Source organism: Saccoglossus kowalevskii, chromosome 15, assembly GCF_978046115.1.
Source record: "Saccoglossus kowalevskii chromosome 15, keSacKowa6.1, whole genome shotgun sequence".
Taxonomy (NCBI): Eukaryota; Metazoa; Hemichordata; class Enteropneusta; family Harrimaniidae; genus Saccoglossus; species Saccoglossus kowalevskii.
This window is the reverse complement of record NC_140655.1, coordinates 28,252,758-28,276,249: the sequence shown is the minus strand read 5'-3', so window position 1 is coordinate 28,276,249 and position 23,492 is coordinate 28,252,758. Positions and strand designations below refer to the sequence as shown.

The 23,492-nt window shown below is 37.1% G+C and overlaps 2 protein-coding genes and 1 long non-coding RNA gene across 3 annotated transcripts; all 3 read left to right on the top strand.

Annotated features, from left to right (window-relative positions):
- Nucleotides 1-1,785: 1,785 nt before the first annotated feature.
- On the top strand, nucleotides 1,786-9,888 carry LOC146734294 (uncharacterized). Its single transcript, XM_085508373.1, has 8 exons — nucleotides 1,786-2,112; nucleotides 3,459-3,590; nucleotides 4,065-4,196; nucleotides 5,781-5,909; nucleotides 6,219-6,353; nucleotides 7,570-7,695; nucleotides 7,954-8,016; nucleotides 8,245-9,888. The coding sequence occupies exons 1-8, from the start codon at nucleotides 2,040-2,042 to the stop codon at nucleotides 8,493-8,495; spliced, it is 1,041 nt and encodes a 346-aa protein (XP_085364499.1). The 5' UTR covers nucleotides 1,786-2,039; the 3' UTR covers nucleotides 8,496-9,888.
- A 3,262-nt stretch (nucleotides 9,889-13,150) lies between these two features.
- On the top strand, nucleotides 13,151-15,243 carry LOC100369852 (uncharacterized). The gene is made up of 3 exons (XM_085508558.1): nucleotides 13,151-13,632; nucleotides 14,004-14,087; nucleotides 14,390-15,243. The coding sequence occupies exons 1-3, from the start codon at nucleotides 13,151-13,153 to the stop codon at nucleotides 14,676-14,678; spliced, it is 855 nt and encodes a 284-aa protein (XP_085364684.1). The 3' UTR covers nucleotides 14,679-15,243.
- A 5,152-nt stretch (nucleotides 15,244-20,395) lies between these two features.
- LOC100378896 (uncharacterized) lies at nucleotides 20,396-22,932 on the top strand. Its single transcript, XR_014926584.1, has 4 exons — nucleotides 20,396-20,518; nucleotides 21,115-21,138; nucleotides 21,544-21,588; nucleotides 21,741-22,932. It is a non-coding gene; the product is annotated as an uncharacterized LOC100378896 (long non-coding RNA).
- Nucleotides 22,933-23,492: the final 560 nt, after the last annotated feature.

Genomic DNA, 23,492 nt, shown 5'->3' with positions numbered 1-23,492 from the left:
GCGGATTGGTCGAAATAACAATTAGCGTATCGGTTACTTACGCTCATTGTTGGTGGGCTCGTTTTTAAATTGTCAAAGTGGTCATGCTCATTTCATTCTCCCGAGTGAAGCCACTGATTTCTGTCTCTCTCTTTATACAAGTTTGATAACTCATGCGTGCCATCTTTATTCCAATCCATGTAACCAACATTGGTAGTTTTTCCGTGCATATCCACACCGATAGCGAACTATGAATGCCCGACACCTCAGATAATGTTTTGATACAGTATGAGAAATATGACAATGCTAGGCAAATAGTTGTATGTATTATAGATACGACCTTGAAATATACATTACGTTGTAGCGATCTTGTTCTACGACTGTGTTAGTGGGAGGGGCTCCCATTTTCACTGTGTCAACACCGCCATAGAAAACAACTCGGTTATATTAATAAGTACACATACATTTCTACAGCGGTGTGTGATCATACCTCGCTGCATGGGATTATAGTATATAGGTATTGTCAGGCCTATCAAGGCTGTCATATCGCATCAACAGTCGCGGAAGTCGTACCTGTATTTGAACAAATCAACACAAGAAAATTAAAGATTACATCATTCAAGGATTTACAGAAATGTTTGAGTACTGGTACACTGCTGCCGAATTGAAAGCATTCTCCGTCTTATTGTGCATATTTTGAACCTAGGTGGACAGGAAGTAATGTTACGCGGGTGAGATCATTGTAGCCCAAATTCCAAATTTTCTGTCCACTATATTACATTGTGTTGATGACTTCGCCTCGATATATCACCGTAGCTATGCTATAGTGTTGTGTTAAATCATCTTAAGATTGGTTGTATGTAATTACAAAAGTCACACGTTGTGCTAAGTATTTGATGCAAACGTTCAAATATTAATAATATTTATTAACCCCTATGGAAGACAAAATTCGTCACACATAAAAAAATAAGTAAAAAACAACAACAAAAACACAATTAACAGCAACTGTCTGGTCTTTCTGAACTGAGCTATAGAAAGTGACATATGTTTGCTGTCATAATGGTATTACATTTATAACTCCCGCTACTGGTTCCAACCATGTAATGTACTACACATATTTGTGTAGTGTATCGGTTATGTGTTCATATCATCACATATTTTAAAGTTTCATATCAACAAATTATAAATGCCTCATGAATATTTTACAATAGGTGGGCGACATAGATATTTAATTCCTCGTTTACAGTCTCCGGGTTATCGCGTTTATGAAATTCCTAAATCCTTAAAGGCACATCTACGAACTTGTTTTACATTTACTAGTATATCATCGGCACTGCGATTCACAGTGTATAACAACATGTTGTTGTTGTCGTGAGAACTATTCAAAAGTTTGATACACGTTGTGTATTTTGTACCACATAAGTGTCTACCTTGCCGTTTCTGTCAACTCGAATGTTAAGTCGAGAGTATACAATACAGCTTGGGATGGAATGTAAATGGATCACATACCAATCGCAAGTGGTTTGTAGCATCATTATGCTAACAACTTGAAATGAGAACTTTGGTACGGTACATGCGTAATATAATATCATAATCACTACATGTGTAGCTATGTTCACATGTTCTCTCAGATATGATAAAGAGATTCATCGCAGTTTGGGGGCAAAAATCGTTCTGATCGGGAGATATAAGTGAAAGAACGAGTCTGCATTCAACGTGTGCAGCAATGGATATTACCATAGTGAAACTGCTCGCCCGGGTCCTAATTCCACAATAATCACGGATGACTGAGACTGGAAGCTATGCGCCTGTTCGATTCTTTGAGATGAGAATAAGAAGGATATTGAAACAAAGCTCCGTTGTTGTTCTGTATTGCCTTGGTTATGAGAAAACGTGGAGGCAACACACAAATATCGCACCAATATGTACAACTAGATGAGCCCTACACACTAATCGGCCACTACGTCACTGTGGGAGTCAAGTACAAATAGAAGGTCTAGTCGCAAACCTAGTGGGTGTAGAGGATTTGAGTCAGTACTCAGATAACAAAGTGCTGCAGTATGGAACCCACGAGATTGATTTATAACATTGCACTGATCTCCCTGATGCTCTGCACTTTAGCGAAATCGACAGGTAAGCCTGATTTTTTTTTCACGATTCTTTTTCATACTCTTGCGTCACCTGTTGGAGACCTGAATTTCATTTCTTCACCGGCCGTAATTGAAATACAATTAGAAACTTCGTACATTTAAACAGCATTGTGACATATAGAGTGTACCTAATACTGTGTACAATCATAATGACATAACCTTGGCACGAGTCTTTTATTTCAAACAGTTGACTCTTTTTTTTCAACTGAACGGTTTAAACACGTTAGATTGAACAAACATAGGGAGTGTATGTCACCTGTGTGTTGACCATTATAACATACTTAATCTGAAGGACAGTGTCTCTGTTAGTGAGCGGTACAGATTTCAGCCCCGAATAGAATTGATGTAATGATGATATGAGTGCAAACGATTATGTCAAGTTGAAGTTTAAAATGTAGGAAACCGGTATCCGAATGTCACACAGCAATCGAGTTAAATTTAAAGTATTTGGATTATAATCTGGCGTGGATTTTTCTGGGTTGATTTGTCGCGAATGTGTAAGTCAAACATCGGAAGGTATGCGACAATTAGAGAGCACTGAATACCTGCTAGTGGTCTACGTAATGGCGCATCGATCGATATACTGACTTCAATATTTAAAACGAAAGCGAAAGACAGAGTAAAATAATTCGACTTATTTGTTGCGGGATTGGAACCTAAATAGAGGTAGTTCTCAAAATTAGCGTCGACGATGACACTGTTGATCCCGTGGCCATGCTAACATGTATGGTGTCAAAGTACTTGTATCGACGACAAATACAGAACATAGAAGTCACACGGTTGCCAGTGTTTTGTTGACACTCGAAATGTACCAGTCAAAGACTAATTCAACTCAGCATGAGGTGTAACAAAAAGACTTCCCTTTGTCACATTTTGACAAATCGCGCATAACTGTTGTTATCGAAATACATAGCTGGGCGTCTTAATTGGACACCCCCGCGAATAATTTGGAATGTTCCGTGATGTTGTGTTTATTGTACTGTGGGTTAAGTTATCAAATCGTAGACAATACAATATTGTAACGTAACGTAACGAAAAGCAAAATAAAGTTAAATAATTTGGAATGTTCCGTGATGTTGTGTTAATTGTACTGTGGGTTAAGTTATCAAATCGTTGACCTACAATACTGTAACGCAACGCAACGTAACGTGACATAACGTGACGTAACGTAAAGCAAAACAAAGTAAAATAATTTGGAATGTTCCCTGATATTGTGTTAATTGTACTGTGGGTTGTTCGTAGACCCTACAATATTGTAACGTAACGTAACGTGACGTAACGTAAAAAAAATAAAGTAAAATAAGTAAAGTAATGTCATTCTCGTTGTAGTGATTTGCACAGATGAGTGTGAATACAGTGGAGATTCCGAGTGCGATGATGGGGTGACCAATGCAACGACGGCTAAATGTGATTATGGTACTGATTGTACTGACTGTGGTGCCAGGGATACCGACGTTGATAGTACGTATATGTAGTGTTTCCCTTGGTTGCTATAACATATAACAATACCATTTATAACATTATTCTGTGGAAGATAATACCAACTCTGGCAACAGTTCACATGGTGCTCAAAAGAACCGTCGAACACAATGCTTCACTTACTAGTTCCACTTATGGTGGTGCACTTACTGGTCGCAATTTTCAACTTTTGCCGGATTCGTCTTTTTGTATTGAATTTAATTCTCCAGTGCTTTGAATCCCGCTACATTACCATGGATTCGCCCGAAAAGTGACTCCTGACGAATTAAAATATTTTTTTTTAGGTTTGCCCATATCAAATAACTACAATGGTTTCAAACTGTTACGGTGCATTTTAAAAATGGAGTATTTGGTAAAGTGCATGTGACGTAGAATCCCGCAAATATATTGACTGGTATTGTTATGTTTTTGTTTGTAATGGCTGTGTACTAATATATGCGACTATATTTTTTGTAGTGCTGTGTACTGATATATGCGATTACGCTGGCGACAGTCAGTGTTACGATGGAGGATTTGACGCCCCGGGCTACGAATGTAAATACGGAACCGATTGCACGGATTGCGGACCACGCGAACCCTTTCCAGGATGTAAGTGTCTAGTATTTACTGCGAACCACCAGAATATTGAGTCTGTTCACCGCGGTTTAATATGTAGGCTTAACGGCACATTCCGCGGCGACAATAACACGATTAGGCGGAATAACTTTGATTTTAAAACTATTTGGGGTTTCCCTCGTGATCGATTTGCTAGATTACTGACCAATTTACACGCATATTTGATGCCTTCAAGCAACTTTCACGGTATTGATTATAATAATGTTAACTCCTTACTACGACACACAATCAATTAATTTACTTGAGTTCCTTCTTCTAACTGATGCGTTGGAATGTTATACACAATCTCAACTCTCTCGTTCTCCAAAACGATGTTATCAGCGGGAATCAGAACTATAAAATATTCATTGTTTTGAATCTGTGACACTTTTTCTTTGCATATTCCACGCTGAGAACGCGCAACCCAACTCAGTTAATTGGACGCACGCAGCGTACCCGGCGGATTGGGTTTAATGTTCCCAGCCCGGTAGTACGATGACGGATTGCAAAACTTATGAAGCTCGGCATGCAATAATTTCGGTTATTAGGCATTCTTTTAGGAAAGACCGGTTGTCTAATAGAAGCCACGCTGGAGCGTACAGGTGGGCGGTTTTTTTGTGATGTGGTAGACAGTTCAATAAGGAGAACACATCGCGAACTTACATCTAGAGCGAACAGCGCACAATCGGCATTTCCTCTTGAATTGAATTGAATTGAATTAAATTAAATTAAGTTTATCATAAATCGCATAATTATGTTCCTTTCGAGTTATTATGTTCTAAAATTAGAATAAAGAATCATCATGGTAATAGTAAACAAATTTCTGTTATGTAATATAGCACCGTATTTTTTAGAAAATTTGCCAAATATTATTCGCAATTTTTATTTGTGAATAATTAAAAATAACAAAATTACCCCAAAGTAACCAACCAACAAATTGAGATATTGCCTACATATCTTTGATACAGACAAAATGAAGATCATGCGCTTAAAAACAAAAGCTTTAATTTTCAAAAGAAAAAAAAACTAGGGCCCTAAACGTGTGTAATGTAAGCATCTTTATTGTAAGTATGGCCAGTCACAGTGCATAGTATTGCGTACTTTATACACCTTCTGTTGAGCACCGTGGACTCTGTAAATAATGATAAAAATCAGTTAGTTTGGCCACAGATCATGAAAGAAATTAGATCTCTGACACTATCCTGCCCTGAAAACGCCAACACAATTTTACTCGAATAGTTTTTTTTTATTTCGATTTAAGAATTCTGTTGGATACGATTTGTCACGAGCTGTAGAAAGACCAAAGCGTTTATGATGTATATTTTAAAGCACACTTTGCGATAGAAGGAATGCACTTAGTGCTTTGTCACATATATTAAACTTATCTAATTACACCAAATCAATTCCGTCCATTTATGCCATTGTAAGTTGTAGTTGACGTTGTGAGTTCACTGATTAAAATATATTCCCCTTACTTCCATGCGCATGCGCATTGTTCATTCCAAAAGCTAACAATTTACACCATCGAACGATCAGTCAGATAATTGCTAGGTAACAAGACGAATTATTGATTTACAGATGCGTGCTGGAATACTTGCATGTTCACCGAAACGCTCGAATGCGAGGACCAGGGGGACGATCCACTGTGTGCCTATGGCACGGACTGCTTAGAGTGTGGTCCTCGGGACAACTTTAACACATCCCTCCGTAAGTCTCAATAATTTGAATATTATAATTTCCTACATTTTGATCAAAAGTTAAACACGTACGTTCTAGAAGAATGACCCACTCTGGTTGTACAGTTTACTCACCTCTTATGCAGGCTGATTTTGAAAGAGTACACACATGGGAAATGTGTGACAATTTATTGTCTTAGAAAGGGGTATTTTTCTTAGTTTAAAACGCGCTGTTTTCACATATAGTTCATTCAACGAGAAGGTTCACAGAAAAAAAAAGTGAATACAAAACTGTTTGACGAACATAATCAATTTACCTTTCCATATTTCTTTCCCGAAGCTTATTGTAAAAACAACTGCGGGGATTTCATCAGAGATGGAGTGTGTGACGATGGTGGACCAGGCGCCAACACTAGCTACTGTTTTTTCGGAACTGACTGCGAAGACTGTGGAGCCAGGCTCTTCTATGGAGACGGTACGTACGGAATCTTCTTGTTTTAATTTGTGGCATTGAACGTTGACTATCAATGCATGCATAGTAATTCGGCTTACAGTTGGCTTTATTGCGTCAGATGAAATGTCACCAGTCAAGTGTCGAAAAGCGATACGAGATGAAGGCAAAACCAATGTTTTAATTCTACGTCACGAGAAATAGCGAGTCGTTACCCGGCTAAATGGAATGCTTATATATTTGTGGCAGGGGTCAGCTGGAGCCCATACAACTAAAAGAATTATTTGTCTGGGGATGGAAACAAAGGATTGTTACGAGAGGGTTAGATACATGGGTGGATATCATCAGTTTTGCCTCGGGACTCGTTCTTACTCTGACACGTTGGAAGAGTCGATACAGGGACGCGTAACTGTCGCTAAACAATGGTCACCTTTTTTCGAAATTGAAGGGCAGTGGTAGTCGCGCACCGCGTATTCGAATTCGGCGAACGCATCGTCGTCTTATTTACCACAGAACGGGTCACAGACAATTCATACAGAGACTCTGTCGATGATTCGTAGATTGGTTGATTGGTCGACGTCATATACAATTTATGTTAGCCCCCTTCACCCCGGTAACGGTTTACGCCCTCACAAATACTACACCAGACAAGTAAAACTTTGCACAATGGATCCTTCCATCATGCTTTAATTGGCGAATCTTGACATCTTTGCAAGATTTGTTCGTCAAGTTCGAAAAAGCATTGATCCAATGATTAAAAAATAACTCGGCGCGTATCACGTCAATTCGTTGAATAAATTGAAGAATGGAAAGCAGGTCAACATAACCTAAATGTAAAAATATGTCTTGAATCTCACTGAAAATAAGCGTATATTAATAAGCTCCAAAGTTATGTTATGTTTGAGAACACGTTTATAATATGATATTTTTAATTCTAAAGATTGACCTCGGTACTTACTTGCTGTTAAACAACGTTTTATACGTTCCAGGTGTCATCCATGATAACTCGGTGAATATTAATTAACTAATTTGCATATCAACCATGTGGGAGTTTTAAAATTTACTTAAAACTTGATGTGGTGTTACAAAGCTGTGACTCCTATACACAGTGCCTGAATATATTTCAAGTTTATTCACCACAAACATTTGTTTTTGTTTGACTATTCTCTAAAATAAAATGATCAAACAAATATTTGGATATGTTTGATTAGTATAATACGACATTCGAATTTTATTTCAGAGAGACTTTGTGACAACACCTGTGTTTTATCGAATGATGGAATGTGTCAAGATGGCGGACTTGCTTCTTTTGAAGCCTTCTGTTACTACGGAACCGACTGCTCCGACTGTGGTGCAAGATATTATGGTATGACATTCATACACTGACTGTGCATAAGTAGATAAGTGGCGTTGAAACAAGTATAATACACAAGTAGTTCCAGATTACCTAGATTCCGTGTGGCCCAGATTACTCATCACATGATTATTGTCGCAGCAGTGGTACCAACTGAACGTGGTTATTGTTATCTTCGCAAATGCATCCATCAAAACGAGTCTTTTAAATTGTTGAATCTAAAATGTTACATAACGCCTTTAATCTATATATTTGCCTTCTTGATTTCAGGTCTGTACGATGGTCCACCAATCACCCCCACACCTGGAAACTTCACAACCATTGTTATTCAGGGTACGTCAATGGGACTTCCTTTACCTGGTTTTCAGTCGTTATATCTACCAAACACATACACGTGACTGGCGCTAAGCATTTTTTTTTTACTAATTAATTATTCATTTATTTGGTCGTTTTACGCTCATTCATTCATTCATTCATTCATTCATTCATTCATTCATTCATTCGCTCTTTCCTCTGTCCTTCCATTTATTTATTTGTTTGTTTATTTATTTATTTTAATAGATGATGAACTTGTAAATACTTTGATTGGATTGCTTGGCTGTGCTCTTTTCATCATCATCGTCATCTCCCTGGTACAAGTGTACCTGCATCTAAGGCTACAAAAATTGTCAAAGATCAGTCCCGGTGAGCCATCGCCAACATCAACAAAGGCATCAAAGAGATCGCAAGTGGCGCCCTCTAGGGGCAACGATACTCTCGCGCTCGTCGAGACAACAGAGTTCAGCAATGCCGCTACTAGCAGTGAGATGTAATGTATTCAAGACGTTCGATCGGGAATCAAACTATATGAGCCGACGAAGGGATTACATTTCCCAACGCAAGCAAAACAATTTATGCTGCGTCATATATTGCGACAGAAAACCAGTCGTACTGTTCATATGATATTTATTTGAGGAAACCGCATTATGTGTGCATTTAAAATCAAAATCATTTGTGTGTTTCTCTGTGGAGATGATATTTCACCGGCACAATTAAATATAAAAATATCTATTCACAAGAAACGAACTTAGGTTTGCTATAAATGCCTACACAGTTTTTAAATTTGCAATAGGAATGAATTAGAGAATGTATTTTTTGTAAATGTTGTTGTTTGATTCTGCATATAAATGAACAAATTCGATTAAGTTTACTATACAGTACGTACACAGCTTAGAATTCGTTCCAAATAGAAACTACAATACTCATGTGTTTATGTGTTTTCAGTGTCAACAAACAATTTAACAACGACGTGTTACTTTCGATAATGCGTTTTTAGCGGATCGTTGATTTATTGGGCTTGGGCCTACATATTTATAAAAAAATGTCACTTTCACTTCGCATCTATGCAGCTGTCAAATTCACAGGCACCTAACATGTAAAATCTGGCAAGTATTCATTTTACTAAAACGACTGTCACTGTTTACCGTTACATGCTCCGAACAGGTTTAATATTGTTTTATATTGTTTTACGATAGCCGTATAGCAACATCTCATAAAATATTTGTGTTTCGACAGAAACAACACTAAATATTATTTATGCTAAATCAATGTATTAAAACATGCTAAAAATATCCAACCTGATTAAAATCTGATTTGTGTGTGCTTGTAGCTGGTTTATTTCATATAATTCATATATTTTCTTTTTCTTTTATATATCTTTATTACATTTATCTTATTTTATGTTACTGTAACTATCACCACAAGGTAACAGAAATCTAAACAAAGCAACTAGCAAATAAATGATAAAGTAAAATAAAATATATGAACACATGAAATAATATTTTTTCTTGAAAAATGGGGTGAAAAAAAAAAGATTGAAAAAAAAAATGATTTTTTTTACTATTCTATCCTGATATTAAGCTTAAATTCTCAACACTAAGCAGCTTCTATTATAGGAACAGTTGATCGGTGTGTAGTCACGTTATTATTAGAACAGTGCCCTCAATCGGCGGCTGTCAACAACATTGCCGCCACCAGCGCGCGGCCATCTTTTCGTTGACACAAGTTTTTGTTAATCCCTGATTTTAATATAATAGTCAATTTGCCCATGTAGCGTAACTGGGCCGTGATATCTTAACTTAAAAAAACACGATCGATGTGAATTTTATAAAAGGTACTAGTATCTAGTATAATGGGAATCTGAATAAACTTGTATTATTAATAAGATTGTGTGGTCTCTTTTATGTTTATTATTTGTCGGTGTTTCTGTGTATCATGTTAATGCGATCAACAAAACATGGGATATGTTATATTTTTATGAATGTGTTGTTTTCTCTGTAATGTCCACCAACCCTTACATAAGTTACCGTACTGGACAGTGAGGACCGGTGAGTCTTCATTTTCATACCTTCCACTCAAAGGTTTAAAATGGTGGCACTCCGTTAATTAGGTTTATCGAAATTTCATTGTTCCAGGGCTGATTGTTTTTTAAATTATAAAATTATAATTTTAGATACTCTCGCGTAATGGGTATATGTTTAACAAAAAAAATATTGACGGGAACATTTTTGGGTGATTATACTTTTATATAATTGTTACTCAAAATGAAAATAGAACACGTAGTGGTCGTTTAAAAATGTGCGAAACAGTGGGGTTCAATAACGTTACCTGCGTGAAAATGTGTTGAATGTATCCAAACCATATAGTAAAATCACAAATGATTCTAGGCACGTTAAGTTGTTATCTTCAGTTCTGTTTTTGAATAGTTGAATAAACTGTGTCACACTTGAACTTCAGAACTGTACTTTAACTTATTTATCCTTATGTTTGTATGACACATACCGATTATATTTCAATTTACTTCACTTCATTCTTGATTGAGGTTGCTGTTTGCCACCAAACACATTGCTTGTGATGCTAGGAGAAATCAAAGAACTACTGGTGTAAATGTCTGAACATCGGTTGAAATAGACCTTAAAATGTGCATCAAGACGTGCATACAAGTTGGCAGGTATAAATATCATCAGATAATGGCATTTCTGTTTGATGTTTTTTCAGGATGTTTCGACCGGTTTGACGGATGTAAAAGCACAGTCAGAGAGTGAAGTCGAATATGGAATACATAAAATCATAAATACGTCGCTGCGAATGTCACTGGATGTAAAAAAAAACGGCACATGCATTTTCACTCCAGGAATAAAATTATTTAGTTTCAGCACAGAAATACTACCTGTGAGAATGCATTGAAATCAGCCACGTGACAGTAACTACGTACATTGTCGTGCTGTTCTGCACGCGTATCTTTTCTGAGACTCAATCGTCGCTATGCGTTTGAACTGAGTAGCCTCGTAAGATGATTCAATCACCAAACCAGCAATCAATCCACCCTTACTTCCCCCACTATACAGTGTTACTTAGATTCCGTCAACAGCGTTAAATTATGTCGAGAAAACGAGAAATATGAACGGATTAAGACTAGTATGCAACTAATATACTTGCACACATTAAGTTCATGACGTGGGTTATGTTGTTACTACGTACGGCATTCACAATATGATTAATGCCAATTGACCTCATATGCATGGGTAGGTGAAAGTACGACTGTTTACAATCTGCTTGGTTGGAAGGCAGTGTGCACGTCTATTCAGTCATACAAAGGTACTAGTCCTAAATCACTCACGCGTGAAACAAGATTTTAAAAGTTGTCAAAACACACGTCGTTGAAGCAACCACGCCCTCAGCAATTGCCAGTTAGAGCGACATAACGATGGTCGGATACTCTCAAAGAGAGGTAGCAAGCTGTTGAAATGATACATCACCCGGTGTCGGAATTGACTGTCAAACAGAGTTCTTTTCAATCGTGTTTGCGTCAATTGTAATATTTTGTTTAATACTTTAAATATGTACACAGAACACGCACGCATGCGCTTACTAATGCAATATACTTGTCGAGCGTCACGGTTCACCCATCCTCATACGATGAGCTGAGTCATACCTCGATCAAGTCACCTCCTCCCCCGGTTTAATCTTGCAAGTCCCGGTAAATCGATCATCATTGCGAACAACTGTTTCATATAAATATTAGCGACTAGCAGTAATACGACGGTGAGAAAATGTCATTTGTGATATAATAATCAGTGGAAAAACAAAAACACGTGGAACAGCTATACGTTATACCTCATCAAAAAATGTCTGCATTTTTAGAGAACATTCCCCATATATTTTCCTGAATTCCCAGGATTAACAATAAATTTATATGCAAATCAATCTATCAGACTAATCTGGAATTCAAAAAGGTGATAGGTACACCAACAAGTGCATGAGCAGGAGGGCGGCCATTGAACACCGATAATGATTGGAACGCACTTGTCTCTACTTGTTTCTACTACATCAACATTCATAGACACACGTACGGCGTCGTTCGACAGAGCCATTCCCCCTATTTTATTCCTGTTCAGAGAGTCCATAAAAGTATCAAATTGGCATACTTTCATATCCCCAGGGCTACTACTTGAGTTACTACCGCTTCCCAAAATAAGCCTTTCAAATTGGCCATATCATACTGCCTGTGATTTTTACGACAAACAAAACCAGCGTTAACAATTATCCTTCTTACTAGACCCCGTGGGCTAGGAGATTACCTCTGGTATGCCCTTATACTGTTAATGTCCTTCATAACTTTTTAATAGACCCCATTGGTCATAAGCACCTTTGTGGCGAGCTACTATTATTTATTTCTGAAGCATAGTTCTACGTGCTAGATTTGTGTTTTGTACCAACAACCCTCATAACACAGAGCTGAATGCTTCAGGCGCAGCGCAAGTCTCAAAAGATTTCAACTTGTCAAGTTTGCTAGCTATGTACAAGTATCGGACTTATTTCGTCGTGTGGAGACTTGTCTTTGTCGGATCAGTTTATGGTGGGTTTCGGGTGAAGGTATTTTTGTTATCTTTCCATAAACAATCACATTCGTTATTTTTTTAATATATCTTTGAAATTTACAAGTGTGTTGGTCAAATCGAAGACCGATTTCAAATAACGAACTATTATGACAGAGTATTAGTGTTATTACTAAATTGATAGTTGTGTTGATAATGGCTGGGCGACTGAACAAGAATTTGTTCGTTGTAGCTGTATACTACGGTATATATGACCAGTGCTGGACCAGGGCTGGGAAGAACTGAGAAATTGATCAATATGTATTGTTACTCCTGTTTTTTTTTTCTTTTGGAACTATGCTACAGTTTTCTTTACATGCGTCACGTAGTAATATATTCTGGCATTTGATGGTTGTTAGTCCCGACTGACACCTGACGGATTTGTTTTCAATAACGTTCTATGCTGCTGCTTCTTTTATCTAGTTTAATACTGAATGTAATATAGATAGTGTATATTGACTCGATGGCCTGCGTTCGCGTACCTTCATGTCGTAGTTCTTTTTTTTTTTTTTAAAGTTGTCGCGCATACATTGCTATACTTATACAAAAAAATGGCATTTGTTGACACTGGGTGTACGTTCCTATGCACGACATGGCAATACAAAATATTTAATTTTTGTACAATATATGTTATTATAAAACGAACAGCTTCCTCGTGCGGTGAATGGACTGACTGGATGGACGATGAATTTGGAGGTATCGTCGATTTGACCACTGGTGAATTTGAACTAGTCGACGACCTTCGAGCTAATTTCAGTATATGCTCTTCGCCGTCGTCCTTAGAGTGCCAGACGGCGATTCCTCCGTTTCTGTCCTATGATCAGACTGGACAAACAGTCACGTGTCAACTTCCACATGGATTAATATGCTTTCATACAGACAACGTATCACCATGTAGGAACTATGCTGTAAGGGTTTTCTGTCCAAGGGAGTGTACTACGCAGAACCCAATAACCATGGGCAGCGATTTGTCAACCGAAGGTAAAGAGATCATACTCATTTTAAAACGTACACAAATATTTGAAGCTCTCATGTCTTTTCCAAAAATGAAAAAAGTTCAGGGCGTATATTAGGATCAAATATAATGCGAGGAACACTGAGCGGAAATAGGTTAGATTGTAGGTTCAAGAATGATACGATGGAAATTATGGTCGATATTGGATTAGGAATAAGTCTGGAGAACGGTGGGAGACAGAGTGAATAGCGGGTTACTGGATTCCACTGGAGACGTCATCGGGAACGGGAGTATAAGGTGCATACATGATGATGAGGGCACTATTAGGGTATTGGGTTCACGAATGAACAGATGAATTCAAGAACACACATACACACGAATGATTGAATGAACGAATGAATGACATTTAAGTTTAATATGTAAATTTATTTATTGATTTTTCTCAATAGATTACAACGACAGCATTACGAATATATCTACACCAAGGACAGTAAGCAATTCATCAGAACTACATTCAATGCGATCGTCGCAAGGTAAACTATCGGCATTTATCACATATTCATACATAATTATTGCGTTACATTTATTAAGCAAACGTGTAACATAGTGTAGCATTTTGACTCTACAAACTCGACACATCATTGATAGTGGAAGTAATGAAGCTGATTGGTATATCGGTTAAACACGTCACGTCTGATGAAATGTATACTTGAAATATTGTCACGATATGAGTCGTAACATGAACCAAAATATCTAGTCGGCTCGCGATCAATCCACGATGTGGTCTCATGTTTTGCCAAAAATTAAAAGAGTTAATAATGTTTGTTATTTTTAGATGTGGGAGTTGTATTGACAGTGTTAGGGGCCACGATCGGGTCACTAGTCCTATTAGGCGGGACAATTGCTGGTGCTATCTACATATCAAAGAAATACCAGAAGAGTTCGTGAAGAGGTGGGACACTGGTTGTGTGGCAATGGTTAGCTTTCACACCTATCTACGTGATGGAAAGTTGTATATTGGAAACAAATTCCGACCCATTCGATTTACGCTCAATGTGGGATGGTTCTCTTTTGTCGTCAATTTCATCGAGGCGCAATCAATAGTGCGACAGACCGTATTGTGACGAGGACTATCCCGGCTCTGTGTGTGTGCGTGGCTTGAACGCGATCTCATGTCAACAGGAGGAAGTCATCGACTTATTTTTCGTTATTTATAGATATTCATACGGAATGATGACGTTGTTTTGTTGGGCAAGCTTTTTTCCAGAAAAAAGTGGTTTAATGGCAGTCTCGAAAACCTACTCCATGCCTCAGCAGTTTTAGGTCAATTATACTCTCAAAGATAATTTGAAAAGCCGTAATATGTGACTGACCACTCTGGGATTTGATGATCAGAATTCCGGTCTACTACTTTCTACACACGATTAGGATGTCCCATTTCACGCATATACTTTATAATGAGTTCATTGACATACAGATTTATATTACGTAATGCCACCTCCCCTCCTCCTTTACGACCAACCCACACATGCACGTACGCTCAGCGGGGTGTTTTACATGTTCTTTGGTCCATCTATACAAATTGTCACCGATATCTCGTCGAAGGCGAGAGCGCGTCTAAGATCTATCAGCGATATCAATCATCATAGCCAATCAAATGTGTTATTTGATTTCTGAAATGCGGCGGGTGAGGGCTCACTTCAAGTATTTTCTGAATCTATTTTGAGGAGTTATTGACCGAATACCTATATTTCCAACATAATTGTTGTTTTTTAATGAATTGACGCACTGAACCTGAAAAACAACAATTAATCAGTTTTGTGAGGATTATATAACGCCCATATGTTGTTGTTGTTAAGCAGTTGACAATCCACGCAAATATTCATCAAAATTATATTCACATTTTTAACTAGGAAAACTGCTGTTAGAATAATTCTCCGGAACGTCGATTCTGTCGATGTGAATCAGTTTATAGTGGATTGGGATATTCGCAGCCTTCAAGCGCGCCACCAACGGCCATTCATTTTATTTATTTATTATTGAACTCTTGAAACGACAAGACCAACTTATACAAATACCTCATATGCGCGATAATCAAAATGCTCTAATCGTTTTTTTCGACGGTCATTTTAAGGTTGTCCCAACTGAATAAGACCAAAATAAAAAGAGCCGGAAGTGAGGCAATTGATGTAAGACCGCCCTCTTCTGGTGAAAGATTCAAATATTTGTTTTGAGACAGACATATGTATTGTGATTAAATAAACTTGCGGTGTATGTACACAAATATTGACTTCGTTTAAGTTTAATAAATAATGCGTTTTTATTGTCACATTTATGATATACGTTTGAAATTACCAAGTGGGAAAAGCAAAGATTATGGTTGTACTAATTCTCGTAGAGTAGAGTTTGTTATTTAAATAAATATATAATAAATAGTAAATATATCAAATATTGTGAAATCATGCACGAATTTTGCATCATATTTATTGCATGTATTTGTCATGCAGCTTCGAAAGGTTATAACCGATCGCCGTTCATTAGCAGCGAGTACTGTCAGTTACCCCATAGTGATTAGAAAATAAAGTTGTTTTTTTTAGAGCTATCACCATATTCACGGTTTCGGGAAGCATTAGCAACATATTATGACAATTTAGGTGATGACAATGGAAATTTTGGAGACAATGCAGACCGTGACATTTGGATACATTGAGCTTGGGATAATCTGAAATTATGTTTTAAATACATGCGCCAACTATCAGAAATATTCAAATGAATGTAATTCATAATAATAATTCAAGTAATATTTTAGAAAACACTACGATAAAGACTTTCCGTTTTTGACATTGTAATATTTTTTCGTTTTTTGGGGGGGAGCTGAAATCAACTAATTTTGACAAGAAAATTCATAAATATATTAAAAATAATTCATAACGAAATATTTTCCGTATGCACACCAATGACATTTTTCATAATTACCGTTTACACAAGGTTGTAACGGAAGAGGGTAATTTGCCATATTCTCTATATTTATGTCTTTTATTTATTTGCTTTGAATTATGACTGAAATTGAAGAAGCTGAATAAAATTACCTGTATAAACAAGAACTTTAATAAATATGATTTGGCATGATAAAAACTACATAAAAACGAAGGAATTTTACAATGTCGAGATGTTCACATTTCTATATATTTTTGCGTTTTATTTGTCTTCAATTGTGACTGAAAGACGCTGAATGAAATTACAAACTATGTAGTGTGTTCAACAACTCATGTATGAACAATAACTTAAATAAATATGATTTGGCTAGGTAAAAAATACTGTATTTTACCTCATAAAAACGAACGAACTTCACAAAGTCAAAACGGGAACTCGTTATCGTAGTGTTTGACTATCCTCCAAAAACCCATTAAGCATTTAGAATATTTTGTGATTGTCAATTATGATAATAAAAGTTTAATCTGCTTGCATGAATCAATAAGATCATGGATTTGTATTACACAGTATTGCATTATTACCTGTTTTAGTACGATGAAACACCATCGACAATCAAGAGAACGGAAACGAATTGTGTTGTGAAAATCGTGTTATAAAGCGTGATATCGTGACTCAACTTACATTGGAGACGAAAATGAAATGAATATGCTCTTATATGTTGAACTGTCTACAGATGAAGGAAAACACCCACTGTGAAGATATGGAACTGTGCAACAAAAACGCGGATATTCTTTTGTCAACAGGAAGGCTTAGAAACAGTGTGGTTTTTATTGTGTTCAGACAGCGTGTCACCATTAAAAAGGTGTATCATTATAAAAGACAGTTTGGGATGGTCCACAGTGTCAGTACCAGCGGTGATGGCGTACAATACCCGCTAGTGTCCAGCGCCATGTCATGACCATTAAACGGCGTGATCAATCGGGTTAGTATCTACATATCTTCCACTACATATAGTTACAATATTGTGCCTTAATGATATATAATCGCAGCTTAAGAGTTATGTTCCGGTTCGAGATAGTCTCTCGTATATCTGCTGGGTTAAAGTACCTTCTCTGTTACCAGCAGTACGGTATTTGCGATAACACAGTCGGTAATCACTAGTCAGCCGTATATATACTAAACGCCAATCCCTCGTTGGCGATTGTCTGCACTTATCTGGGGGACGCGAAGGTGTAGGTGTCCTGCTTAGTTTACTTGTGTTCGCAATGCGTAAAAGACGCGCTATTCTCACCATGCGAAGACCAATATTATTTTTCTACGATGAGATATTAACAGTGCTTATATTGCTTTCATGGACGGGCTTCGTGTGTATTTATAATAACAACTGGTTTGCGCATTTAAATGTGGGTTGAATTGGTTGTTATACGCATTATATAAACAAACTCGTAACTCACTTGAATTTGACGGCCCACTAATACATGTACATTACCCTAGATCACAGCAAGACCAGACAAGTGCGGTCGTGCCTTTCGACCCCAATTCATTACGCTGAGAACTACTACACCTTGGGGCTCAACTTTCAATTCACAATTTGAAATCACTGAGCAATAATGGATGTCTTTGAGATTATGTTGAAAACAGCGGTAGTTGTGGTGGCTGTGTTAAACCTCGTAAGTAATTGCACTATATGATATTAGTAGCTACGATTCGATACCATATATCACATATCATTGATCAGGGTATCATTGATTATATAATGTAATATATGATATGGCAAGACACGCGACAGGACATGGCAGTATATGCAACACAATTACATGGGATAAGAAATGATATGACAAGACACGACATAACATGACATAACAAATGATACGAGATATGATTATGTGAACAGGACATGACATTACTTAACAAATGATATTATACATGATATGACATGACATGACATGATATGACATGACATGACATGACATGACATGACATGACATGACATGACATGACATGACATGATATGATATGATATGATATGATATGATATGATATGATATCGTTGTAATTCATTAGGTGCATACGTCATGTGATACATACGGATGTGAACACCTTTGTGTTGATGTCGCCAATGACTCAGTGTGTAGCTGTAATTCGGGATACGCATTGGATAACGATGGTTTGCATTGTAATGGTAATTATCATTAACTTTACTATTTTACACAAAATAATAACTACAGTACACTAAAACAGTGAGTACGTCAATACAAATATATATATAGACAGCTGAGCGTTGCCAGTTGTGATTGGGAATCTCATCGGTGATTGATGTTAAATCTTCCTGATATGTGCCTATATATATAACTGTCAACTATACACTGTTTATTTTTATTTAGATGTTGATGAATGCTTGCACGGAACATCAGGATGTTCACAGGTGTGTATTAATACAATTGGCGGTGCGGAGTGCGAATGTTACGCTGGATACCAACCTCACCCGAACCGACGGTTTTCACATTTATGTGTCGGTAAGTCCCAGGGCAATATACAATACAATAATATACAAAAGTTGGCCCCGACCAACAGATTTGTCAACCCGAAGAGAGTAAATTATTGAATCTGAAATCTGTATAACGACCGCGACAGAGTCAATATTTGTATTATTCTGCCCACGCGTATATACAGAAAGAAACACTGTATACTGGGTTCACTAAGACCCAACAAATAACTTTATTTGGTGATATTTAAGATTTGTTCTGTGCTACTCAAATGTACGATACCCAAACTAATTGGACAACATACAATTTCATCGCATCAATTAACTTCCATAGCAACAAACATCAGTACATGACAATGTCGTATCATTATTATATACAGTACAATATATGAAATAACTTTTAATAATAAGACAATAATTGGAATAGAAGGGAATAGTTTGTTTACTACTGATTTTAGATCTAGATGAATGTTCCATCGATAACGGTGGGTGCAGTCATAACTGTACGAACACAGAAGGTAGCTACAACTGTTCCTGTGTTGATGGATTCATACTCTGGGAAGATGACCATTCATGCGGTAAATACATCATTTAACTTATATTTGTTTAGTATAGACAAGTAACCTTTTTTACGGCTACGTATTAAAGGCCGGCGACATAAATATATTATTATATTGTTATGATCAATACCTAAGACTAGGCCTGGGAAACATCATGTAGGAATGTGCATTGCACACAACCCACTACCTCTTGCCGTCCTATCATTTCAACTCTCTCCTTCATTAGCATTGTTGTATTCTTGGAATAATTAATTTAGTTAATTTGGTATTCCAGGCACCAAAACGACTAGAATAAGTGAACCTGTATGTCCTAGATTATAAAAACCGACTGCCACCCCAGTCGCGTTTATACTTCAGTTCTCATATGTCGGTGTACAACTTTCGATGGACTTTACATTTGTGGGTGGGGATTCAACTAGCAAATGGTATAGGGGTTCATTTACCAACCACAGAAGTCACAACCATGTTGAAGTATTGTGATGGGTTTTATAGGTATACATGAATAAGTTTCGCATGTCAAAAAACTATAATTTGAATACGACAGTGATTGATAAATTTCGCATCGTCAGAAGAACTTCCTCCGTGTTGTTTCATCGTAACATCAGATACATTTGTCGCGTGTTTAGGAGTTTACGGAGGACGTTGCTAATGCCATATAATATACCTTGTCACTGAGAACGATCCCCTTTCCATGGTTTTCAGCGCGCGTCATTCGAATTGACAGCATTTTTGCCAATAACAGCGTGACAGCAGCTCATCGCATGTAATATTGCTGTTGTCAGCTGCTAGTAAATATTAAGGCAGAAAATACTATGTGAGCGTCATTGATTAATCATACATTTTTTTTTTATCTACCGATTAGATATTGATGAATGTGTAATACAAAATGGAGGGTGTTTCGATTTGTGTATAAACCATTTAGGAACATTTGAGTGTACCTGCCAAGATGGATATTATCTCACGAACGATGGAGTTTCATGCGAAGGTATATGTTCATTATATAATAGAGTGGAATAATCAATTCGTGTAAGAATGCGTGAGCAATACCGAGACGGCATATATATGACATGCATGATGTATGCGCATACATTTGAATAAATGTTCCCGAACGAGGTTCTACGGTGACCGGCATCATTGGCCCAAAACGTCGTGCTTTGTTTCTACTCCTTCATCGGCTCCCTGTTTATAATATTAAAGAGGGGAGGTTGTCGCGCCGGGCTCTAATCGATATGGGAATCGTAGCAACGAACAAAACGTGCGTAGAATACATTGTTTTCATGAAATTCGAACATGCGCTGCACGACGACCACCGGCCTTTATCTAATACGCCATTCCTAATAATCGTGGACCGCCTTCATTTGTGACGTAAAGATGACGTATATTGTCAAAGGCATTATCACATTCAAATCGACAAGTGTGTTATATTGTGTAGTCGTTCGACATTTAGAATATAGTAAAACCTCCAAAAAATAAATCTTCATCGATGGTCGTCATAGAAGCGTCTCTATTAAAGAAACGATGTATTGCACACATATGAAGTATTCGTAAAATGTGTAATGCTTATAATATGTTTTCTTACAGAAATTACGGTTTCTCTAGCAACAGGTAAGGAATTGTACTCAGGAACCAATCGACGCCGAGTGTTGTGTCGTGATTTCGCAATTATGCCAATCATACAACATAGCTCTTCTGATGCTTTGGAAGTGATGTAGACCGTCGCACTTTGACGTAATATGTTTACATTTTTGCCAACCGGTATACAAGATTGTGATAACAAAAGTCAACGTAAAAACCATGAATTACGCGGACACATCGCGACAGTCATGTATTTGAGATTTACAAACATTGTGCGTAAATGCGTTTGTAAATGCATATCGGGGTATGCATTCATGTGATGCGAGTCTCGCCCACGCATGCGTAGTTTAGAGTACAACAATAAGTACGATGCTGAACAACGTCTGAAATTATTTCAACTCTTATCTAACATATCATTCCCTTTTATTTTTGTAGAAAACAGCACGCTACCAAGCCAAGAAGCATCAACCTCTTCTCAAGGTACAAATATTTTATACATAAGCAATTATATTTTAGTTGATTGGAAATACTTTGAAGCGGCGAGGTCGTCACCTGCGCGACGATAACAACGCACGCTGAAAACGCAAACTCTCACGGGCAGACACTTGTTTTTATTTGTCGTTTTTCTTTAGATATGATGTCCTTGGTATCCATCGCAGTGGCCGTGATAGTAATCGTCGGCCTTCTCATTGGGCTTTCATTCACGCTAGCCTGGTATTTGAAGAAAAAACATCAGTTGAATTCGGCAGTGCACACAGAAGGTTATTGAACTCGATGGCGGAACTTTTTGTGTACTCTGTTATGAACAAGGAGTTCTAATTTAAACAATCCAATAAAATACATTTACTGATATTATTTTTTTTTCACGAAGTTAAGTTTGATGAATCTACAAAGACGTCCCAACGTAATTTAACATGATGTTGAATATTAGAATTGATCCAGTCTCCGCACAGGATCACCAATCTATTATGGCTGAAACAATGATAACTTGAGTCTCCGACCTTATCATTAGAGATTGAGGTCAGGTGATGTGCAAAGGATGCTTTCGAGAACAGAAGCTGTGGCATCATTTCATATACTCGCGCATTATAACGTACTATACTGTTCGTGTTTTAAGCAAGGGGTGTGCACGTGGCTGTCTTCATTCGCTCTGAAACTTGACATAACGGGACAACGTAGATGCTCGCATTGCACGAACGAGTTATTAGAATAATCAACTATTATGTGTGGTTTTTCAAAAATGTAGGATGGATTTGATGAAACATGCGAAGTTGTGGTCACACATACTCAGAGAGGCAATATAACGTTCATAATGTTCAGGATAATAACGCTAGTGCGCATGCGGCACAGATTTTTCCGAACGCACTACTTATTAGAAGCGCATGCGCATTAACTTTTCAATTATATCATTGAGGAATTAAATGGCGTGTTTGCTGCCGTCAAAAATGTATATGTCAAGACGCGATGCCAACAAAATAAATGGCAGGTGCTAAACAATTGTCAATTGAACGAAATTAATGTGACTGTACAAAGTGTAATAATACAATGAAGCTTCGCAAAGACATTTTTATTTTCATTTTTATTTGTATTAGTACAAACACATTTTTTACATAGAACTTCCAAAAATATAAAATCTTTCCTCGACAAATTTCAGATTGAAGTGGTGACAAGTACCACTGAAAACATATAATTATTGAAGTATATCAAAACAATATGCAAATATATGCAAATTAGACACCACACCACGTGCGTATCCTATAATTCATGTGCATATACATTTCAAGTGATAAGCTTAATTTCTGAATAAAATATTGTGCACAACTATGGGTTCATACTTGTGAGTTGAATTCTGAATAGTACGTAATCCTTTGAAACGTTTGCTTGTTGTGGTCTCAAGTGCATTCTTTATACACTTAATCGGCGCATGCGCATTTTCTACTCGGACTGTGTCAGGAGATTAAAGCTTTCAATAAACAGATGCCCTTGCTTTTGAAGACGATAACAATATATTTTCTTTGGGGATTTACAAATCACTGACCATCCATTGTTCGCCGATGAATGGGTATCGATAGAAACTACAGTCATGCGTTAAACAGTATAAAGAACGTTATAAAAACTGACATTTCCAAACACCACTTATTCCTCAGCTTCTGAGAGCGAGGTTATTTGTAGTTATGTTGGCGATCGCCACTGTGTCTGCGCATGGAGCTCTTTTTTTAGCTCCATGGTCTGCGGAAGTACTATGAAGGATTGCATGATGGGAGTGAAAAGTCTTTTGATCAGTAAAATAATTTTAGAAAAGTGAAAACTAAAGTGACTGAGAAATAAAGTTTGGTTTTAAATATTAAATATCATGAAATTTGAATGTAATAATGAAAGGAAAT

Coding starts and splice junctions, on each gene's coding strand:
- LOC146734294 (XM_085508373.1), top strand. CDS start 2,040: ATGGAACCCACGAGATTGATTTATAACATTGCACTGATCTCCCTGATG. Junction 3,591..4,064: donor CAGGGATACCGACGTTGATA/GTACGTATATGT, acceptor TATTTTTTGTAG/TGCTGTGTACTGATATATGC. Junction 7,696..7,953: donor CTGTGGTGCAAGATATTATG/GTATGACATTCA, acceptor TCTTGATTTCAG/GTCTGTACGATGGTCCACCA.
- LOC100369852 (XM_085508558.1), top strand. CDS start 13,151: ATGGCATTTGTTGACACTGGGTGTACGTTCCTATGCACGACATGGCAA. Junction 13,633..14,003: donor CAAATATTTGAAGCTCTCAT/GTCTTTTCCAAA, acceptor TTTTCTCAATAG/ATTACAACGACAGCATTACG. Junction 14,088..14,389: donor TTCAATGCGATCGTCGCAAG/GTAAACTATCGG, acceptor TGTTATTTTTAG/ATGTGGGAGTTGTATTGACA.